Source organism: Myxine glutinosa, chromosome 9, assembly GCF_964187855.1.
Source record: "Myxine glutinosa chromosome 9, kmMyxGlut1.1, whole genome shotgun sequence".
Lineage (NCBI taxonomy): Eukaryota > Metazoa > Chordata > Myxini > Myxiniformes > Myxinidae > Myxine > Myxine glutinosa.
Genome location: NC_136269.1, coordinates 69,468,195 through 69,490,547, shown reverse-complemented (window position 1 = coordinate 69,490,547; position 22,353 = coordinate 69,468,195). Strand labels below are relative to the sequence as shown.

Genomic DNA, 22,353 nt, shown 5'->3' with positions numbered 1-22,353 from the left:
ATCATCAGCATATGCTGATACCATGATGTGGTTCTCTTCTGCAGAAGGCACAAAGCCGGAAAGAGAGGCTCCAAGACATGAGTAGTGGCTCAAGAGAAAGGCTAAACAGCAACCCTGACAAAGGACAGCCTTGCCGAACACCCCTCTGAACCTGAATGGGTGAACAAAGACGATTATTTACTTTGCACAAACTAAATATATTGTGGTCTAACAATTTCACAAAGCCTATAAACTTTTCACCAAAACCAAACTTTTGCAGAAAATGGAACATGTAAGTGTGATCAATGCTATCAAAAACCTTTTCAATGTCGAGGAAAATCAACCCAAGCCCCTCTTCCTCCTTAAGGCCACAGTCAATCAAGTCTCTAATTAAAAAGACAATATCAGAGATTGATCTTCCCGGAATGCTGTACCTCTGATCAGGATGGACAACAGTGCCAATGACAACCTTTAGCCGATTGGCCAACAATTTGGAAAAAAGTTTGTAGTCAGAACACAGTAATGAGATGGGGTGCCAGTTCTCTATCTGACTGAGATCACCACCTTTTGGGAGAAGGCATACCACTGCTCTTCTACAGCTGAGGGGTAGTATGCCAGAGCGTAAGCTTTCTTGTAGCACCAGCAGTACTTCTGGACCTAAAATGTCCCAAAACGCTGCAAAAAATTGCACTGGAAGGCCGTCGATCCCAGGGGTTTTTCCGTGTTCAAAGCTACGCAGAGCTGTGCTTAGCTACTCCAAAGTAAACGGCTCTTCAAGACCTTGACACTGGTCACAACTCAACAAAGGCAGGTAATTCGTCATATCAACAACCATATCTTTACGCACAGCTTTCTCCGCAAATAAACCAGAAAAAAACCTTTTCACAAGCATCTTAACATCACTTTCATTTTGTGTAATATTCCCCTTAGCATCTAACAAGGAAAACATTTGCCTTTGGGACTTCTTAACCCCTTCTAACTGGAAAAAACTTTTGTTTGGGGTGTCAGAGAACTTCACATTTTGGATTCTGAGTCTAACTGACATCCCCATTACTTTTTCATGAATCAGTTCTCTTAAATAAGCTTTTTTCTCCAATAATAACTGAGGTTTCCTGCAATTTTGAGACTTAGCCAAGTCTTCCTCTCAGTGTAAAATTTCAGTTTCTAAGAGAGAAACAGCAATCTACTCTTGCTTGTGGAAAAGGACTTAAAATATTGACAAAAGACGTGAATCTGGGCTTTCACGTTATCCCACCATAACTGAACGGAAGAGTAACAAGGTTTTCTTTAGATGAGTGTTTCCCAAAAACTACGAAAAGCATCCTTAAAACAGCAATCCTCCAACAGGCTGGTATTGAAAGTCCAATACGCACTTTCACGAATTGATTGAGAAAATGATAGACCAAGTACAACCAGGTGGTGATCAGAGAAAGTAGAAGGGAAATTATTACAAGACACGAGTACGTTTCTAAAAGTGGATTTAATATACCATCTATCAACCCTTGCAAGTGTTATTAACCCACTAGCACAACAGCACCATGTGTACTGAGATGTTGTAGGGTGCTGTATACGCCATGCGTCAAATCGACCAAGTGATGAAAAATAATTACAATAAATCTTTATGAGATTCTGGATGTGGTTCTGGTGTATTTCTATCTAAACTAGGTTCAAAGGTGCAATTGAAATCTCCCGCAATACAGATACAATGATCAAAGGCTACTGTGTGAAGGTAATTGGCCAGACGTGTGAAAAAATCTATACGAGCTAAGCTGCTAATAGGAGCATATACATTGAGTAAGGTGAGGTGAAATCCTTGATAGACTAACTCGAAGGATGCTAAGTGTCCTATAACTATTTCATTAAAATTACAAGAGTCAGGAACAAACCCCGGACGAAGCAAGAAAGCAATTCCCGCAGAAACAGAGGACAGATTGCTAAAGAAACACTGCCCAGTATTAAGGCGAAGCCAGTCAGGCTGTGACGTCTCTGTTATGTGTGTTTCCTGCAATAAACATACATCGATATGTTTCTGAAACAACAAGTTTTTAACTTGGAGCTGACGTAAATGGTTAGCACCACCACCATTCATGTTTAAGGTGCCAAACAGCACTTCCTTTCTTTTCATGCCTTATCAAGGGGGGTTTAGCTGCTGTTGAGACAGTTCCAACCCTGCTTTTGTAATGAATTTCCTCAGTCGATGAATTTGTGCTTTTGTTACTTCAAAATCTTTAGAATTTCTAACTATACACTTTGCAGTCTGCATGAAGGAAAGCAAGTCAGGAAAATGTTTTTGAATCACGACATTTCGCTGCCTAAATGTCTCATTTAGAAAGGTCACAATAACCTCAGGGGGTATTTATAACTGCTCAGATGACGACTGTGATGGCTCAGTCACCTCCATGTCATCATCTGAAGCAGACAGCCCAGATAGCTTCCACCAGGTTCGTAAATTTCAGTTTGGACCTTTACCAACTCGTTTATAGACTGGTCTTGGCTCTGGGGGGGGTCTGGGGAGGTCTACTTCGACATGAGATGGGGCTGTTACACCACCATCTTGTACAACTACGTCGGGCACCTCTGTCGGGGCCACACAAACTGTATTCTGATCATTTGTTGCAGTGGGAACATTGGGAAGGATTGACGCACTATTTTGATGAGGCTCAGGCAGTGGTGATGATGATGATGATGGTGATGTCTCCTTACGTTCAACCAACGTCTCATCAATAATAATAGACCCTTCATTTATACAACTATTTGATGGAAGCGTACCACCTTGTGCACTTTGGATTAAAATTCCATCATTGGAAGGTAATCCATCTTTTTCCTCACTACCTTGAGGTTCCTCAGCTACTGCACCACTCGTATCCAGTACAACTACTTTGGGGGCACTAGTGGGGCCACGAGGAGCGGAGGCTCTACGTTTTTTTGCCACAGTAACAAAATCCTCTTTGCCCTCCTCACTCTGTAAGGACACAGTGTCAGCGGAAACATTTGAGACACTGGGTGTCACCTCCTCCACCACACGAGGTAGTGGGTTGTTAACCGTTTTACAACCTTGATCAACGTGTCCTGATTCCCCACACTTTGAACAAGCAGCTTTCGGACAAAATCTCTTTAAATGCCCAAACGCCCCACAAAGAAAACATGTTAAGGTCGCTGATGAAGCGTATATTTGATAATCACGGTCATCAATTTTAATCTTAAATGAAATCTTTAAACCCGTATCATCCCCGCGGTCTGGAAGAACCATGTGAAGCTGCCGTCGAAAGCTCATCACGTGCTTCGCTTTTTCATGGCGGAACCCGAGGGGGATCATCGAGATTCTCGAAATGATTGTACCATATCGAGACAAAACCGACACGAGTTTTTAATTGGACATGAAGGGAGGACAATTTGAGACGATTATTTTCATTGCCGGGACATCCATCGGGGAGGCCATAACAAAGTGACCACTCTCTGTGGTTAACCCGGAACTCACGACATCGTGAACTTGATGCTCATCCGCAACGAAAACCACTACCTTCTGGTTCATACGTGACGCAGCACGTACATGTTCGATTCCGATAACTTCTCCAACCGCCAAGACAATCTCTTTGGTCGGAATCCCTTCAGGAGGGACACAAACCAGAGCATGTTTGTGGGTTAACGATTCGAACGCAGCGTCTTGCTGAGAACAAGTCGTCGCCATGATTAAAAACAAAGGAACTCTGTCTTACCCGAACAACTCGGGTTGAGGAGATTAAAAAGAAAAAAAGGAAAAGGTAGTAATAATTAAACCATACGAAAGAAAATAAATATGATTTAAAGTGGAACGTATATATACTTCGGCAAGATGCCGGATTAACGACGAAGAGAAAAAAACGAAACCAAAATTTTATCGCGATGACCACCGCACAAAACAGGGAAAGGCTTACCACCAATGCCTCCAAATAGCTGCTCTCTCTCTCTCGTCTCGACAAAGAGAGGAAAACACGGGGAAAACTCCACAAACACGTACAAGACACAAAGGGAGTGAAATGGGGACAGGAAAGACAACAACACAGCACAGTACACACAGCTCCTCACACACAGCCGCCATGACGCCACATCCAAATCGCAACAGCCGGCAGGGGGCGACAGGGGGCGACAGAGAGAGACAGAGAGAGACAGAGAGAGACAGAGAGAGACAGACAGAGAGACAGAGACAGAGAGACAGAGACAGAGACACACAGAGAGAGAGAGAGAGAGAGAGAGAGAGAGAGAGAGAGAGAGAGAATCTGAAACAATACTTCAGCTTGTGTTGTGATTTGTGTTATGTTATGGCCTGCGTCATCACTGATGTTATAACCATTTAAACCTATAACATCTCCCAACAGTGGGTCCAATTGAACTTAAGTTGTGCCCGTAGGTCACTCAAATAGGTAATGCAGTTAAACTTTATAACCGTTCTATACCTGTCGATCAGACACTTGCTTTAATCAAAAGATAGAGAGGTACAGTGAAACCTTGACTTACGAGTGCACCAACTTACGAGTTTTCCGAGATACGAGCCGTCGCTCGGGCGATTTTTTGCATTAAGATGCGAGCCGAGATCTGAGTTACGAGCTTACGCCACCCGCCACCAGGTGGGTTCCGGTCACGTGGTTATCTTGCCGTGCAAGCATCTCTGCCGTATATCGCTGCTGCTTTGTTTTCGCATTTTGGTTATTTTGGAAAATTTCTTAGTTTTAACCATGGGTCCTAAGAAATTGAGTGCCAAGGGCAGTACTGAGAAGAAGAAGAGGATGATGTGCTTGGATATAAAACACGCAATCGTCGAAAAACATGAGCGAGGTGTGCGTGTTGTCGACTTGGTGAGGCAGTAGGATCGTAGTACTTCTACGATATGTACGATTTTGAAGCAGAAGGAGTCGATAAAGGCTATAACGCCAGCCAAGGGCGTTACGATTATTTCAAAGCTCCGGACCTCTATCCATGAAGAGATGGAGAAGTTGTTGTTTGTGTGGTTGACGGAGAAGCAGCTCGCAGGAGATACCGTGACCGAGAGCATCATGTGTGAGAAGGCCCGAGACATTTACGGGGATTTGGTGCAGCAGACGGCGGGAACATCAACGGACAAGGCATCGGAAGTCATTCAAAGCCAGTCGGGGATGGTTTGATAATTTTAAGAAGAGGACCGGCATTCACTCCGTCGTCAGGCATGGTGAGGCAGCAAGCTCGGATGTGAAGGCAGCTGAAGATTTTATTATAACTTTTGCCGAACTGATAGAAGCCGAACGATACATCCCCCAGCAAATCTTCAACTGTGACGAGACAGGGCTCTTCTGGAAAAAGATGCCGAGGAGGACGTATATAACGGCAGAGGAGAAGAGCATGCCAGGCCACAACTTGTTCAGAGTGCCGGCGATAGCTCGCCTTCTCTTTGTGGAAAACACGGTGAGATCCTTAACATCCAACAACTAATGGGACGCAAACGGGGCGCCCAGTTTAGCGGTACACACATTGATGAATCACCCTGCCTGTGATTCACCCATGACAGGTTATAGCTGGGTCGGGATTCAAACCCAGGGTGGACAGTTTAGAGTCAAGTGTGCTTACCTCCAGTCCAGGCCATCCTGCCAACTTGTATGCTGCATACAGGTGAAATATAAAGCGCGAGATATTTTTATATATACTGTATATTTAAAAAAAAATTGGTGTGGTTTTTTGGGGGCTGGAACGGATTAATAGCATTTCAATGCATTTTAATGGGGAAATTTAATTTGAGAAACGAGCAAATTGAGTTACGAGCTCGGTCACAGAACGAATTAAACTCGTAAGTCAAGGTTTCACAGGACTTTCACTGTATTTAGAAAAGAAGCAATTGCAGCATTTATATTCTGTAAATGTCCTTATTTTAAGTAAATAATATTAATACAGTGGAACCTTGACTTACGAGTGCCCCAACTTACGAGTTTTTCGAGATACGAGCCGTCGCTCGGGCGGTTTATTGCTTTGAGATGCGAGCCGAGATCTGAGTTACGAGCTTTCGCCACCCGGTCACGTGGTTATCTTGCCGTGCACGTACAGTATCTCTGTCGTATAGCGCTGCATTTTTGTTTTCGCATGTTGGTTATTTTGAGTTTTGCCGCCAGGTGGGTTCCGGTCACGTGGTTATCTTGCCGTGCACGTACAGTATCTCTGTCGTATAGCGCTGCATTTTTGTTTTCGCATGTTGGTTATTTTGAGTTTTGCCGCCAGGTGGGTTCCGGTCACGTGGTTATCTTGCCGTGCACGTACAGTATCTCTGTCGTATAGCGCTGCATTTTTGTTTTCGCATGTTGGTTATTTTGAGTTTTGCCGCCAGGTGGGTTCCGGTCACGTGGTTATCTTGCCGTGCACGTACAGTATCTCTGTCGTATAGCGCTGCATTTTTGTTTTCGCATGTTGGTTATTTTGAGTTTTGCCGCCAGGTGGGTTCCGGTCACGTGGTTATCTTGCCGTGCACGTACAGTATCTCTGTCGTATAGCGCTGCATTTTTGTTTTCGCATTTTGGTTATTTTGGAAAATTTCATGTTCATGTCGAACATTTCATGTTCATGTTCATGTTTTCATGTTCATGTTTTCATGTTCATGCCATGCCAGGCCACAACTTGTTCAGAGTGCCGGCGATAGCTCGCCTTCTCTTTGTGGAAAACACGGTGAGATCCTTAACATCCAACAACTAATGGGACGCAAACGGGGCGCCCAGTTTAGCGGTACACACATTGATGAATCACCCTGCCTGTGATTCACCCATGACAGGTTATAGCTGGGTCGGGATTCAAACCCAGGCTGGACAGTTTAGACTTTAGAGTCAAGTGTGCGTACCTCCAGTCCAGGCCATCCTGCCAACTTGTATGCTGCATACAGGTGAAATATAAAGCGCGAGATATTTTTATATATACTGTATATTTAAAAAAAAATTGGTGTGGTTTTTGGCGGGCTGGAACGGATTAATAGCATTTCAATGCATTTCAATGGGGAAATTTGATTTGAGATACGAGCAATTTGAGTTACGAGCTCGGTCACAGAACGAATTAAACTCGTAAGTCAAGGTTCCACTGTACTATGATTGCAGAATGGCCTAGACGTACGTACACTTGCCTCTAACCCGTCTCGCCTGGGTTAGAATCCGGACCCAGCTATAAACTGACATCCCGGTGTTTCACAGGCAGGGCGAGTCATCAATGTGTGTACTGTCCCTCTGATGGATGTTAAACTGGGGGTCCTTCTGCCAGCATTCCTTGGTGGACGTTGAAGATCCCACGGTGTCCTTCACCAAGAGTAGGCGAGCTATCACCAACACCCTGAAACAAATTCCAAATTCCTGCTTTAACTACTGCTGGGATGGCAATGGCAAACCACCAAGAATAGCCCTTGCCAAGAAACTGCGTCGGCAGCACCGACGCTCTGTGACAGAGTATAGTACATGAGAATGAGAATCGGAGAATGTTAATACTGTTTATGCCACCACAGGCAATGGCCAAAGACAAATGACAAATCAAAACGAGCCACTTTTAACACTAAATGCTTGTTCCTTGCACTTATATTGCATTTGCCAAAAACACATGGTTTCTAAAGATAGATTTTGCTGAAGGCAGTGGTTGCCCCAAAAAGGGAGTATACAAAGCACAATTTACTGCAATACATTCACAAGACGGTCACATGAGGGAAGAAAACATAGGCCTGGTTTAAGTGTTGTACTCCAAAGTCCACAACTGATTCGCTTACTATTAACAACGCCACACCATCACAAAAAAAACGAGAAAAACGGACACAGTCTGTGTAATACAAATAGATTAATCAATTTCGTTATCGTATTGATCCTAGCTGCTCATGGAAAGGATTTGGAATATGCGGTGTCCAGGTTTCTACAATGCATTCCTGGATTGCCTCCAAGAGGAAACACCATCTTCGTTTCCAAGTCCAAAGTCACAGCATTGGGTTTTGTTTTGTTAGCCAGTCACCCACGCAGCAGGAGACTAGGGGGGGGGGGGGGCGGGTGTGTGCGTGTATGTGTATGTGTGTATGTGTGTATGTGTGTGTGTGTATGTGTGTATGTGTGTGTGTATGTGTGTGTGTGTATGTGTGTATGTGTGTATGTGTGTGTATGTGGTGTGTGGTGTGTGGTGTGTGGTGTGTGGTGTGTGGTGTGTGTGTGTGTGTGTGTGTGTGTGTGTGTGTGTGTGTGTGTGTGTGTGTGTGTGTGTGTGTGTGTGTGTGTGCACGCGCGCGTAAGTGTGTCTGTCCGGGTCATAACTTTTTTACCATTTGGGCTTTTGTCATCAAATTTTCAACAAAGCTTTATTATGAGAATATGGAGAAGACAAATTAAGAATTTGATCAGATAGGGTCAAAGGTCAGCATCACCTAAGATCATCAACATTCATCCAATTGACCTGAAATTTTAAGAATTGGCATATTGGGTCACTGAATTGGTTCACCAATCAAAAGCTGGAAGCTGATTGTTGTTGGTTTTTAGATCAAAAGGTCACAGGTCAAGATTCCATAAAATCATTGATTTTCATCTGATTGACTTGGAATTTGAGCTGGGTTTGCATATTGGGTCACTGAAGCCTATTGTTTTGAGGTCAAAAGGTGAATGTTGCCGATAATCGTCAATTAATGCATTTTTTAATTTAGCTGTTTTTGTCATATTTAACATGCGAAAGAAATCTGAATACAAAGCGGCCGGGCTGGGCTTTGCATTTTCAGATGCCTTCTAGTGCGTTTTTAAATGTGAATATTCATAACCAATTTGGGATTCCCATCGATTTTTAATTGTGTTTTATTCCCACGACAGGACATTAGCTCAAGCATAAGTGACCATAATTCACACAAAAGGCATTTGCCAAAATCTCTTGGGCCAAATTAGCTTCGCAACACATTTACTGCAATATCACAAGTGCGAACGAGATGAACAAGCAAATCTCTGACACTTACTTAATGCAGGCCCTGCACATGATTTGCTCTTTGAAGCATGCAAGCACATCAAGCTATCGAAAAAAGATACAATCTGGATCATTCACATCTTTTAAAAGAAATAAAAATCATAGCTTTGAATTGAAGAGTAAGGGAGATTAAAATAAACCTCTGCTCATCGCACTGATAATTGGGAAAGTTGCAGCATAATCAACAGTGTGAGTCATGAAAATGCTCACAGTGTCAGAAACCTAAAAGCAAACAAATAATCGAAAAAGGCGAGCAAGACAAATGCAGGGGACTGCATGACCAATCTAAGGTTAGTACCATCGCCAAGAGTGACAGGCTGGCCTAGCGGTATGCACATTCGTGTCTAAGCTGTCTAGCCTGGATTCATATCCCGACCCAGCTATAAACTGTCATCCAGATTGTTTCACAGGCAGCGTGATCATCAATGTGTGTGCCGACCCTCAGATGGACGTTGAACTGGCGTCCCCAGAATTCGTTGGTGGACGTCAAAACGTCTGCAGGGGACGTGTGCCGGAATTAGTTGGTGGACGTTAGAGATTCCACGGAGTCCCTCGGGAAGAGTGAACGAGCTATCGCCAGGATCATGATGAAATTACAAATTCCTGCCTCACTACTGCTTGGAAAGCAACGGCAAACCACCCAGTACAACTCTAGCCAAACCGAACCTGCCTTCGGGCAGAACACCAGAATACGAAATACAATCACCGGCAGTTGGACTTTGATTGCCAATGGTTGCATTTATAGACCATAACAAGACGAGTCGACATTTTACCTGTTGTTTGAACATTTTACCTGTTTGTAGCGTCAAACTAAGTGTGTCATGTAAAAGGCAGCATTGTCAGTGTATTTCCATCTGGCTATCTCAGAAGTAGCGGTAGTACACTTTGGAAACTTTCTCAGCCAGGATCCGTGATGGCATCAGAATGCAACGAGGCACACGTGTGGCCTGGTCGTGCTCTCTCTAGCATTAAACCACCATTGTGGAACCAACAGAAAGGAGATATGAATAATATGCTGCCAAATCAGATAGAAAAGTCATCGAAAAGGGAATCCTTCTAGCGAAACATAACCACCACCCTTGAACTAACAAAAGAAAAACAGGAAAAACAAAGTCTACTATTACCCGATACTGGGCTAAGCTCAATCTCTGCTTGGTGCCACATGTCTGAAACCTGCTGGATTCATGAAAATTATACTTTGGGGAAAAACTGGAAACGCAACAATGAAGCACGGTCCGAACAAAGAGCAAGCGATCTGTCATGGCAAGAAGCGAGACGTTGACCGACTATAACTTGGTAAAGACGCGCTCATGTTTTCACAAGAACGTACACTCAACTCATGGAAAACATGGAAAATAAAATCCTATTGAACAAGAAGAATTATCCAGAGGGGGTGATGCAAGCTTTGATAGCATAATCTTCCAGGAATCAAACTCTGCAGTTGAGATTCTTTGGCGAACCATTAGATTTGTGCACAAAAGTCCTGAAAGTGAGCTCGTTATGGGGACCAAATAACACAACACTGGTCGTTTTCCTTCTTGCTCCAATAGGCAAGCGTAAAATCTCCTTTTAAATGCAGAGCTTGCACTGTCCAGTCTCTCAGACATACGTTAAAAGCCAAACACAAGAAATCAGCTTCGAGGCAAAATAAATAGAATTGCTCGACGACAGTGGCGGAAATGCAGCGACTGCCGAGATAAATATATTGCTATTGTTGCATAAGAGCTGCCGAATGCATGCAGGATGTCCTGTTTTCAGAAGGAACGGCATAGCAAGGATAGCAGAACGCCTCCGCAGAGAACCTGCACGGTGGTAAATCGGAAGGGTTTGCACAAACATTCCAACTGGGGCTGCAGCGAGAGGACGCCGAGTAAGGCAGAGCAGGGAGGACGGTGAGGACGGCACTTCTGCAATAGGGCCACGTGCTGCAAGGTTCTGCACTTCTTTCCTGCAAGCTGGGGAGAAGGCTACTCAAAAAGGAAAGATCTCCAAGGTCTGATTTTCATTATTGCAAACCGTTCCGAGCTCCAACACTGTGCTGAGCACAACCCCAGATGTGGAAAATAGACTCAAGGCTGACTCACGTGCATCTTTGGGTCGTGAACTGTACAAAATCCATGCTTGAACATAAACTGCCTCCTATTCTACAACTTAATTAACAACGAAAATTGTAGCGAACCAAACAACAGCCACAAAAAAACATAAATATGCACTTGTCACCAATTGTGCACGTCCAACATTGCCTGGTTTCCACAGCTGTAGCCTGGCAGAATGCCCACATGGCAGCACAGAGTTCCTACTTCCCAAACAAGCTCAGGTTTTGTAAAGAAAACTTAAAATTACAATTTGCAAAGGCCTACAGTGTAAAGACCAGGGATGGTTCTGGATGAGCAAGGATTTTCAATGCAGTGCCTAACATCACATACCATCACACCACAGTCTTTCATAATGCCTTGTTCACACCTACGTTTGTCATTAACATAAGGATACAAGAGGAATGTTCGGTGAACTGTCAGCAAACACATTTGAATAGAATAGAAGCAGAGGAAGGTAGGATGCTCCCCCAGTCACCCAGGCGGGCTCCCCCACTCACCCAGGCGGACGGGCTCCCCCACTCACCCAGGCGGGCAGGCTCCCCCACTCACCCAGGCGGGCAGGCTCCCCCACTCACCCAGGCGGGCAGGCTCCCCCACTCACCCAGGCGGGCAGGCTCCCCCACTCACCCAGGCGGGCAGGCTCCCCCACTCACCCAGGCGGGCGGGCTCCCCCACTCACCCAGGCGGGCGGGCTCCCCCACTCACCCAGGCGGGCGGGCTCCCCCACTCACCCAGGCGGACGGGCTCCCCCACTCACCCAGGCGGACGGGCTCCCCCACTCACCCAGGGGGACGGGCTCCCCCACTCACCCAGGGGGACGGGCTCCCCCACTCACCCAGACGGACGGGCTCCCCCACTCACCCAGACGGACGGGCTCCCCCACTCACCCAGGCGGACGGGCTCCCCCACTCACCCAGGCGGACGGGCTCCCCCACTCGCCCAGGCGGACGGGCTCCCCCACTCGCCCAGGCGGACGGGCTCCCCCACTCGCCCAGGCGGACCGGCACCCCCATTCGCCCATGCGCCCTCACTCGCCCAGGTGCCCACACTCGCCCAGGCGCCCACACTCGCCCAGGCGGACGGGCACCCCCACTCGCCCAGGAAGGCAGGTAATCCAACACGCCTAGGCGGGCCCCTGACGCTCCCCTACACACCCAGGTGGGCAGGTGCCCCAATGTACCCTCACATGCCGAGGCAGCAAGCACTCCCATGCGACCAGGCAGGCTCCAACACAATCACTCCAACACAATCAGACAAGAAGACACCATGCGCCCAGGTAGGTACTGGCTCCGATGTACTAAGGCCAAGGCAGGGAGGTGCCCCCACACACACAGGCAGGCAGGCAGGTACCCCCAAGCACCAAGGCAGGCAAAAGCCCCCACGCATCCAAGTGCTCTGTCCAGCCCGGCCGAAGTTCCTACATGCCCAGGCAGGCAAAGCACCCCTACATGCCCATGTGCACAGGCAGACAGACTCTCCCATGCACACAGGGAGGCACTCAAGACATGGAGGCACTCAAGACATGGAGGCATTCAAGACGCACTTTGGAAAGGAAAACAAATGTTAAATGGGCACGTGCTTATCTAAACCTTAAAATGAATCACCAGACACAAATGTCCAAAGTTTAAAGAAGGAAGCACGAATACAAGGACACAGACAATAAAGATCATCAATTTGAGGGTAGTAGGACAAAAGCATACACAAAAAGAGAAAAGCACATTGGTCTGGGGAGTGAGGTGTCATAAGGGGAGTGTGGATGTCAGAGGGTATGAGAGGTGATAGGGAGTGTGGAGGATGGTAGGGAGAGTGAGGAGGTGGTAGATGCAGTGAGAGGGTGGTAGAGGATGGTAGAGGGGGAGGGAGGGTTGTAGGGGGAGTGAGGGGTGAGCGATGGTAGGAGAGGTGGGGTTGGTATGGGGAGTGGGGTGGTAGCGAGAGTGAGGAGGTGGTAGTGGAAGTGAGGGTTATAGGGGATGTGAGGGGTTGTATGGGATGTGGGGAGTCGTAGGGGGAAATCGGTTTGGGACGGGTAGGGAGAGTGAGGGGTACTAGAGGAAGTGAGGGGTGGTAGGAAGAGTGGAGGGTGGTAGGGGGAGTGACGAGGTGGTAGCGGGAGTGACGAGGTGGTAGAGTGCGTGACAAGGCGGTAGAGGGATTGAGGAGATGGTGGGGGGAGTGAGGAGTGGTTGTAGGAGTGAGGAGTGGTAGAGGGAGTGACAAGGTGGTAGAGGGAGTGACGAGGTGGTAGACGTCGAGGGATTGAGGAGATGGTGGGGGGAGTGAGGAATGGTTGCAGGAGTGAGGAGTAGTAGAGGGAGTGAGGAGGTGGTAGAGTGAGTGACAAGGTGGTAGACGTAGAGGGATTGGGGAGATGGTGGGGGGAGTGAGAAGTGGTTGCAGGAGTGAGGAGTGGTAGAGGGAGTGAGGCAGTGGTAGAGGGAGTGACGAGGTGGTAGACGTAGAGGAATTGAGATGGTGGGGGGATTTAGGAGATGGTGGGGGGAGTGAGGAGTGATTGCAGGAGTGAGGATAGTAGAGGATGTGAGGAGGTGGTAGGGCGAGTGAAGAGTGGTTGAGGGAGTGAGGAGGTGGTAGGGTGAGAGGGGTGGTAGAGGGGGTAAGGAGATGGTGGTGGTCGGGTGAGTGAGGGGTGGTTGGTAGGGTGAGTGAGGAGTGGTAGAGGAAGTGAGGAGGTGGTAGAGCGAGTGAGGAGGTGGTAGGGCGAGTGAGGAGGTGGTAGGGCGAGTGAGGTGGTGGTAGGGTGGTTGAGGGGGTAAGGAGGGGGTAGGGGGGAGTGAGGGGTGGAAGAAAATCACAAAGACAGATAGAAACACATGTGGATTAGAATGACGAGTTCAAATGAACAGCTTGACGAAGACGTTTCCCCTCGATAATTCAATGGATGGCTTCGTCATATAATGTATATTTACCAGGAGGCCGAAGAGTTGAACCAGTTAATGATAAACATTTAAAATACAAAACCTCAGGGAGAAATTTTTAAAAATCAAACAGACGGAAGTGAGAATGACAGCACGGTCGAACCGACATGGCAGAGTAGGAAGAAAACTTCCTTCGGCACATTAATAAGTACGAAGGGAGATATACATATTAAATGACACATGACATGCGAGTCAGTCAATCCCATCGATTCCCTCAGAATGAGCGGAAGCGCCAGTTTTATTCCTAAAAGCATTCCTTCGTGCCACGGATTTCGTCCCAGGCCTTGGGCAAGCTTCCATGCCTTCCACAAACCACTTTAACCATCACCACAACCACCCACCTAACTTTATCCTGACGCTCTGCAGGACTCGAACCTCATCCTCTTCCATTGCGTCTCTTTTCTCTGTCTTTTTTGTCCTGCTGTCCTTTCTCTTCGTGCAGGTCCAACCCTGTGAGGATCTCTCAACCCTCTCTCCTCCCTTCGCTTATGCTCCGCCCACCGCCGTTTCTGCTCCACCCACCACCGTTTATGCTCCACCCACCACCGTTTATGCCCCGCCCAAAACTTCTTTTTTTTTTTTTTTTTTTACTGAATCGAGGCTCGTGAAAGAGCTAAGAATTTAAGCTAAGAATAAGAGCTAAGAATAAGAATTTTCTCTGGGTTTCCACTGCAATTGTCATTCATCTTTGCTTCTTCCTCCCATTTTCCTATCTTCCGTCTCCCTCCCTCCCACTCTTTCCTTCCCCTTCGTCCCGCTGCATCTCTTCCCCTATCCTCCCAAATCTTGAACCATGATCGCTCACATACAGAACAAATAACTGACCACTCATTGCTAAAATAGTGAAACGGTACGTTGCCTTGAAATGTAATGGCCGAGCTGGATGCTTCATCGCACCAACAGTGCAACACTTTTATAAACTCAAATAAATTCAAGAAAGTAGAATTTGGTGGAAAGAAAGGTGGAAAGAAGTGGAAGAAAGAATTCAGGTGGAAAGAAGAAAGTAGAAAGTAGAACCCAAACCGACAGTTTAACTTCCTCCTGGGAAGGTTAATGACTTTCAGACTCAACAGCAGCCGAACTATTCACATGCGTCATCACAAATAATATTAATATTGCCTTCACCAGTTCACCATCCGGGCAACCGCACGACCATGAAAGTGTCAACCGTGACCGTCACGAGAAAAGGAAATCGGAACCACATGGCGTGGATTCCAAGAATTCACATGTGACGACATCACACGTGGAATCTATATATCACTCAATCACTCACACGTAGAATCTAGATATCACTCAATCACTCACTCGTGGAATCTATATATCACTCAATCAATCACACGTAGAATCTAGATATCACTCAATCACTCACTCGTGGAATCTATATATCACTCAATCACTCACACATATAATCTATACATCACTCAATCACTCACACATATAATCTATACATCACTCAATCACTCACACATATAATCTATACATCACTCAAACACTCACACATAGAATCTATACATCACTCAATCACTCACACATATAATCTATACATCACTCAATCACTCACACATATAATCTATACATCACTCAAACACTCACACATATAATCTATACATCACTCAATCACTCACACATATAATCTATACATCACTCAATCACTCACACATAGAATCTATACATCACTCAAACACTCACACATAGAATCTATATATCACTCAATCACTCACACATATAATCTATACATCACTCAAACACTCACACATATAATCTATACATCACTCAATCACTCACACATATAATCTATACATCACTCAATCACTCACACATAGAATCTATATATCACTCAATCACTCACACATATAATCTATACATCATTCAATCACTCACACATATAATCTATACATCACTCAATCACTCACTCGTCGAATCTATATATCACTCAATCACTCACACATATAATCTATACATCACTCAATCACTCACACGTGGAATCTATACATCACTCAATCACTCACACGTGGAATCTATATATCACTCAATCACTCACACATAGAATCTATATATCATTCAATCACTCACACGTGGAATCTATATATTGTGGCGGTTACCTTATGTGCAGGTAACCGCATGTGGCGGTTACCTTATGTGATTACCTTATTTGGGCATAATACACGTGCACGGGCCTGTTGGACTTGTGGTTGTGCGGACGTGACGCACGCGCGGTTGCCGGAGCCACGCCCTCCGAAGACGGCTTTCGGCTTTATATAAGCGTGCCGACTTCCGTTCCGTTCGAGTTTAGTCTTAGTGACTTAGTGTGCTGGATCTTGCTGTTTGAATAAACCATCTTCGAACCCTACGAATGGCCTCGTTCTCTCGCCTTCCGCGACTCCTAAACTAGTGACCTCCGACTGCCCCCGAACGGATTCGGGGGCTGCGAACGAACACGGCAAGCGCGCCCGAGCCAGGGAAGCCACCTAAGCTGGTGACGCCGGCTTCTCCCGCACGGCTTCGAACGCGGTTTCGAAATGCCGGAGTTTCGGTAACGACGACGGCCATGACTATGAGGTTCGCGCACCGCGCTCGGCTCCTCTACGACCAGAGGGGCGAGCCTGCTCCAAGACCCTCCGAAGGCACGGCTGCTTCGTCGCCTTCGCGCGCACTGACGGCGGAACGGTTGCTTCGTCACCTTCGCGCAACTACAGCTACAGCCCGCGTGTCCAAAGCTGCAACTACTTCCCCGACTCTGCATCCTCGGGAGGCCTGCGAGGAACCTCGGCAGCCTACCCTCGGCCCGGCTCTGTTCCACCCGCGGCCCGGCTCTGTTCCACCCGCGGCCCGGCTCTGTTCCACCCGCGGCTCGGTTCAATTTCACCAGCAACCTCGGGAGGCCCGCGAGGAACTTCGGCAGCCTCCCCCGAGGACTTGACCAGCCCCTCCGTCGCCTCAGCTTACGCATAGGCCCGTGGAGTGCATTCTGGGGGGACGTATGTGGCGGTTACCTTATGTGCAGGTAACCGCATGTGGCGGTTACCTTATGTGATTACCTTATTTGGGCATTGTGCACGGGCCTGTTGGACTTGTGGTTGTGCGGACGTGACGCACGCGCGGTTGCCGGAGCCACGCCCTCCGAGGAGGGCTTTCGGCTTTATATAAGCATGCTGACTTCCGTTCGAGTTTAGTGTGCTGGATCTTGCTGTTACAATAAACCATCTTCGAACCCTACGAATGGCCTCGTTCTCTCGCCTTCCGCGACTCCTAAAATATCACTCGCACGTGGAATCTATATATCACTCAATCACTCACACGTGGAATCTATATATCACTCAATCACTCATACGTGGAATCTATATATCACTCAATCACTCACACGTGTAATCTATACATCACTCAATCACTCACACGTGGAATCTATACATCACTCACATATAATCTATACATCATTCAATAAATCACACATATAAATCTATACATCACTCAATCACTCACACATATAATCTATACATCACTCAATCACTCACACGTGGAATCTATATATCACACAATCACTCACACATATAATCTATACATCACTCAATCACTCACACATATAATCTATACATCACTCAAACACTCACACATAGAATCTATACATCACTCAATCACTCACACATATAATCTATACATCACTCAATCACTCACATGTGGAATCTATATATCACACAATCACTCACATATAATCTATACATCACTCAATCACTCACATAATCTATACATCACTCAATCACTCACATATAATGTATACATCACTCAAACACTCGCACGTAGAATCTATATATCACTCAATCACTCACACATATAATCTATACATCACTCAATCACTCACACATATAATCTATACATCACTCAATCAGTCACACATATAATCTATACATCACTCACATATAATCTATACATCACTCAATCACTCACACGTGGAGTATATATATATATCACTCAATCACTCATGTGGAATCTATACATCACTCAATCACTCACGTGGAATCTATACATCCCTCAATTACTCACACGTGGAATCTATATATCACACAATCACACACGTGGAATCTATATATCACTCAATCATACACATGTGGAATCTACATATCATTCAATCACTCACACGTGGAATCTATATATCACTCCATCACTCACACGTGGAATCTATACATCACTCAATCACTCACACGTGGAATCTATATATCACTGAATCACACACACATAGAATCTATATATCACTCAATCACTCACACGTGGAATCAAAATATCACTGAATCACACACACATAGAATCTATACATCACTCAATCGCTCACAAGTGGAATCTATATATCACTGAATCACACACACATAGAATCTATATATCACTCAATCACTCACACGTGGAATCTATACATCACTCAATCACTCACACGTGGAATCTATACATCACTCAATCACTCACACATATAATCTATACATCACTCAATCACTCACACATATAACCTATACATCACTCAATAACTCACACATATAATCTATACATCACTCAATCACTCACACATATAATCTATACATCACTCAATCACTCACACGTGGAATCTTTATATCACACAATCACTCACACATCTAATCTATACATCACTCAAACACTCACACGTTGAATCTATATATCACTCAATCACTCACACATAGAATCTATACATCACTCAATAACTCACCCATATAATCTATACATCACTCAATCACTCACACGTGGAATCTATATATCACTCAATCGCTCAGACATTGAATCTATACATCACTCAATCACTCACACATATAATCTATACATCACTCAATATATATATATATATATAACACAGTGTGTGTGTGTGTGTGTGTGTGTGTGTGTGTGTGTGTGTGTGTGTGTGTGTGTAATGTTACCGATAGACTCCTAAACGGAGAGGCTCACGTGCTTGATATTTGGCATAGACATGGCCATTGAGCCTGGGAAGAACATGGCCGACCTAAAAAAAATTATTTCATCATATTTTTTTACCATATTTTTACCTCAGCGCATTTCAGCGAGGAATATTATGCACGGAATCTGAGGCGGTGGCAGAGCAGCGCGCTTATTCGCTCAGAGCGATCACGTGATGTTCCTTGCCGCCATAAACTCACAGTTACGCGTTCGCACGTAATTCAGAGCGAAAAGCGATTGCGTTTTTTCACATTTCAGCGAGGAACATTGCCATTCACACCACATAGGTTGTTTTATCTTTCATCTTTAGATCCATATTTTTTCAGCGAGGAATATTATACACGGAATCTGAGGCGGTGGCAGAGCAGCACGCTAATTCGCTCAGAGCGATCACGTGATGTTCCTTGCCGCCATCAACTCACAGCAAGTAGCATAGATTTTAGCATGATTAGCATTTAGCATGATTTAGCATGATTTAGCATAGATAGTAGCATGTTTCACATACGTAATTCAGAGTGAAAAGCGATTGCGTTTTTTCACATTTCAGCGAGGAACATTGCCATTCACACCACATAGGTTTTTTTTCCTTTCATCTTTAGATCCATATTTTTTTTCAGCGAGGAATATTATACACGGAATCTGGGGCGGTGGCAGAGCAGCGTGCTGATTCGCTCAGTGCGATCACGTGATGTTCCTTGCCACCATAAACTCACAGCAAGTAGCATAGATTTTAGCATGATTAGCATTTAGCATGATTTAGCATGATTTAGCATAGATAGTAGCATGATTCACATAGATTTTTTTTCAGCGAGGAATATTATACACGGAATCTGAGCCGGTGGCAGAGCAGCGCGCTGATTCGCTCAGAGCGATCACGTGATGTTCCATCCCCGCCGCCAGACCATTGAACATAAAACACAGTTTGTGTGTGTGTAATGTAATGTTACCTCCCCTCCCCCATCTGTCCCCCCCTCCCCCTCCATCCTCCCCTTCCCCCCATTCCCCTTCCCCCTCCCTTCCCCCTCCACCCTACCCCCTCCCTTCCCCCTCCACCCTACCCCCTCCCCTTTCCCCCTCGCCTTCCCCTCCCCCTCCCCTCCCCCCTCTCCCTCCCCCTCCCCACACCCTCTCCCCCCTCCGTCCTCCCCTCCCCCTTCCCCTTCCCCTCACCCCATTCCCCTCCCCTCCCCCTCTCCCTCCCCCTCCCCACCCCTCTCCCCCCTCCGTCCTCCCCTCCCCCCTCCAGCCTCCCCTTCCCCCCTTCCCCTCCCCCCCTTCCCCCTTCTCCTCCTTCCTCAGAGGAGACCTTTGACCTATGACCCCAAAATCAAATCACTTAATCTTTACAATATTATACATACCTGTACCAAGTTTGAATAAGATCACTTCATTCGTTCTCAAGTTATAGATCTATTACAGATTTGACCTTTGACCTTTGACCCCAAACTCTAATCACTTAATCTACAATACTATACATACCTGTACCAAGTTTGAATTAGATCACTTCATTCGTTCTCAAGTTATAGATCTATTCCAGATTTGACCTTTGACCTTTGACCCCAAAATCTAATCAGTTCATCTTCACATCATTCGACATAAAAACCAAATTTGGTCATAATCCCATCACTGGTTCGCGAGTTATCGTGGTAACAGTATTTGTACCTAACATGACCTCTGACCTTTGCCCTTTGACCTCGTGCCCCCAAAATCCAATCAGTTCATCTTTACCTCATACCGATGCCAAGTTTGACTATGATCGCTTTAGCTGTTTTCAAGTTATAGATCTATTACAGATTTGACCTTTGACCTTTGACCCCAAAATCTAATTTGTTCATCTTTACCTCATACCTGCACCAAGTTTGACTTTGATCCCTTCAGCCATTCTCAAGTTATCGCGGTAATGAAAACCTATCACGGATGGACGGACGGACAGACAACCTGAAAACATAATGCCTCCGGCGACTTCGTCGGCGGAGGCATAAAAAGCAGTGATCAGTGATGTCGGCGGATTTCCAAGCAGATGGAAGATGACCGAGCGCAAATTACAGGGTGAAAAGGGCAGAAAGAGGATGTTGTGGCGGACACAAAAGCCCACTGGCGTGGTGACATCATTCCGCGCACCAAGTGGGCGGTGGCCACGCCCGAGGGGTAGGCGTGGCCTCATGATATACACCGGGCGCGCAGCCCGGAGCGCGCCAGTGTTACAGTGAGCTCCTGAAATAAAGACGCTTATAAGTTACCGCTTGTCCGCTTCCTCCTTGCTCGCAAGCAGCGCGCGTAACGCCGCGCTTTACTGGTGACCCCGACGTGATCTCGTCCGACCGCGGCCCCCAGTATGTGAAAGATCCGCAGAGCAGGTTTTTAGGACACGTGTGAGCCGAGACATCCGGTTCAGTTGCAGAGTCAGAGTCGCGGGTTGAAATAACCTCCACTTTTTCAGGTGCAAAATACACGACACGAACTGCCTCACCACAACATTCAGTGTACAGCGGGCATGAAAAGGAGCGGGATGTTAATGTTGGGAGGTATTTTGACAACAACGATTAAATAAAGACTCATGAAATATATGCCAGTTGGTATTAATCATCCAGTCAAATTAAATCAGTAAAACTTTAAAATTGAAAAATCTGGAGCGACAAGTCGGTGGAACCGACGTTTACAACTATTACATCTCTCCCGCGTCATTCTGCCATCGTCACAGCACACCCAGATTGATCAAGAGACCAATCATTTATTGGTCTTGCCAACGGTTGAGGTCACGTGACGATTTCAGGCTTCTTCACTTCCGCATCTGTCGTGAAGAAGGCAAGTGGAATCTCGCCGAAACTACCGCTCTACTAACTTGGAGGTCCAATTTTTTCAATTATAAACTTTTACTAAAGACTGATTGTTCTCAGCAGATGCTTTGGAGTTGTTAACAAGGAAAAGTTCAACATAGAAAGACAGCTATATATAGAAAAGTTCAATACAGAAAGACAGCTATATATAGAAAAGTTCAAAATAGAAAGACAGCTATACATATAAAAGTTAAATATAGAAAGACAGCTATATATAGAAAAGTTCAATACAGAAAGACAGCTATATATAGAAAAGTTCAAAATAGAAAGACAGCTATACATATAAAAGTTAAATATAGAAAGACAGCTATATATAGAAAAGTTCAATACAGAAAGACAGCTATATATAGAAAAGTTCAAAATAGAAAGACAGCTATACATATAAAAGTTAAATATAGAAGCTGCTCGCTAGAAGCTGCTCGCTTTCAAAATAGAAAGACAGCTGTATATAGAAAAGTTCAATATAGAAAGACAGCTATACATATAAAAGTTAAATATAGAAAGACAGCTATATATAGAAAAGTTCAATACAGAAAGACAGCTATATATAGAAAAGTTCAAAATAGAAAGACAGCTATACATATAAAAGTTAAATATAGA

General features: G+C 45.6%; 1 protein-coding gene across 2 annotated transcripts in view; it reads right to left on the bottom strand.

Moving 5' to 3' along the window:
• Window positions 1–14,461, bottom strand: part of LOC137435329 (ras GTPase-activating protein 3) — a 267,088-nt gene extending 252,627 nt beyond the window's left edge. For both annotated transcript variants that reach the window (XM_068129019.2, XM_068129020.2), the window contains exon 1: window positions 14,308–14,461. In XM_068129019.2, coding sequence (XP_067985120.1) covers window positions 14,308–14,356 — 49 coding nt within the window. In that variant the 5' untranslated portion in view covers window positions 14,357–14,461. The remainder of the gene's footprint in view (window positions 1–14,307) is intronic.
• Window positions 14,462–22,353: the final 7,892 nt, after the last annotated feature.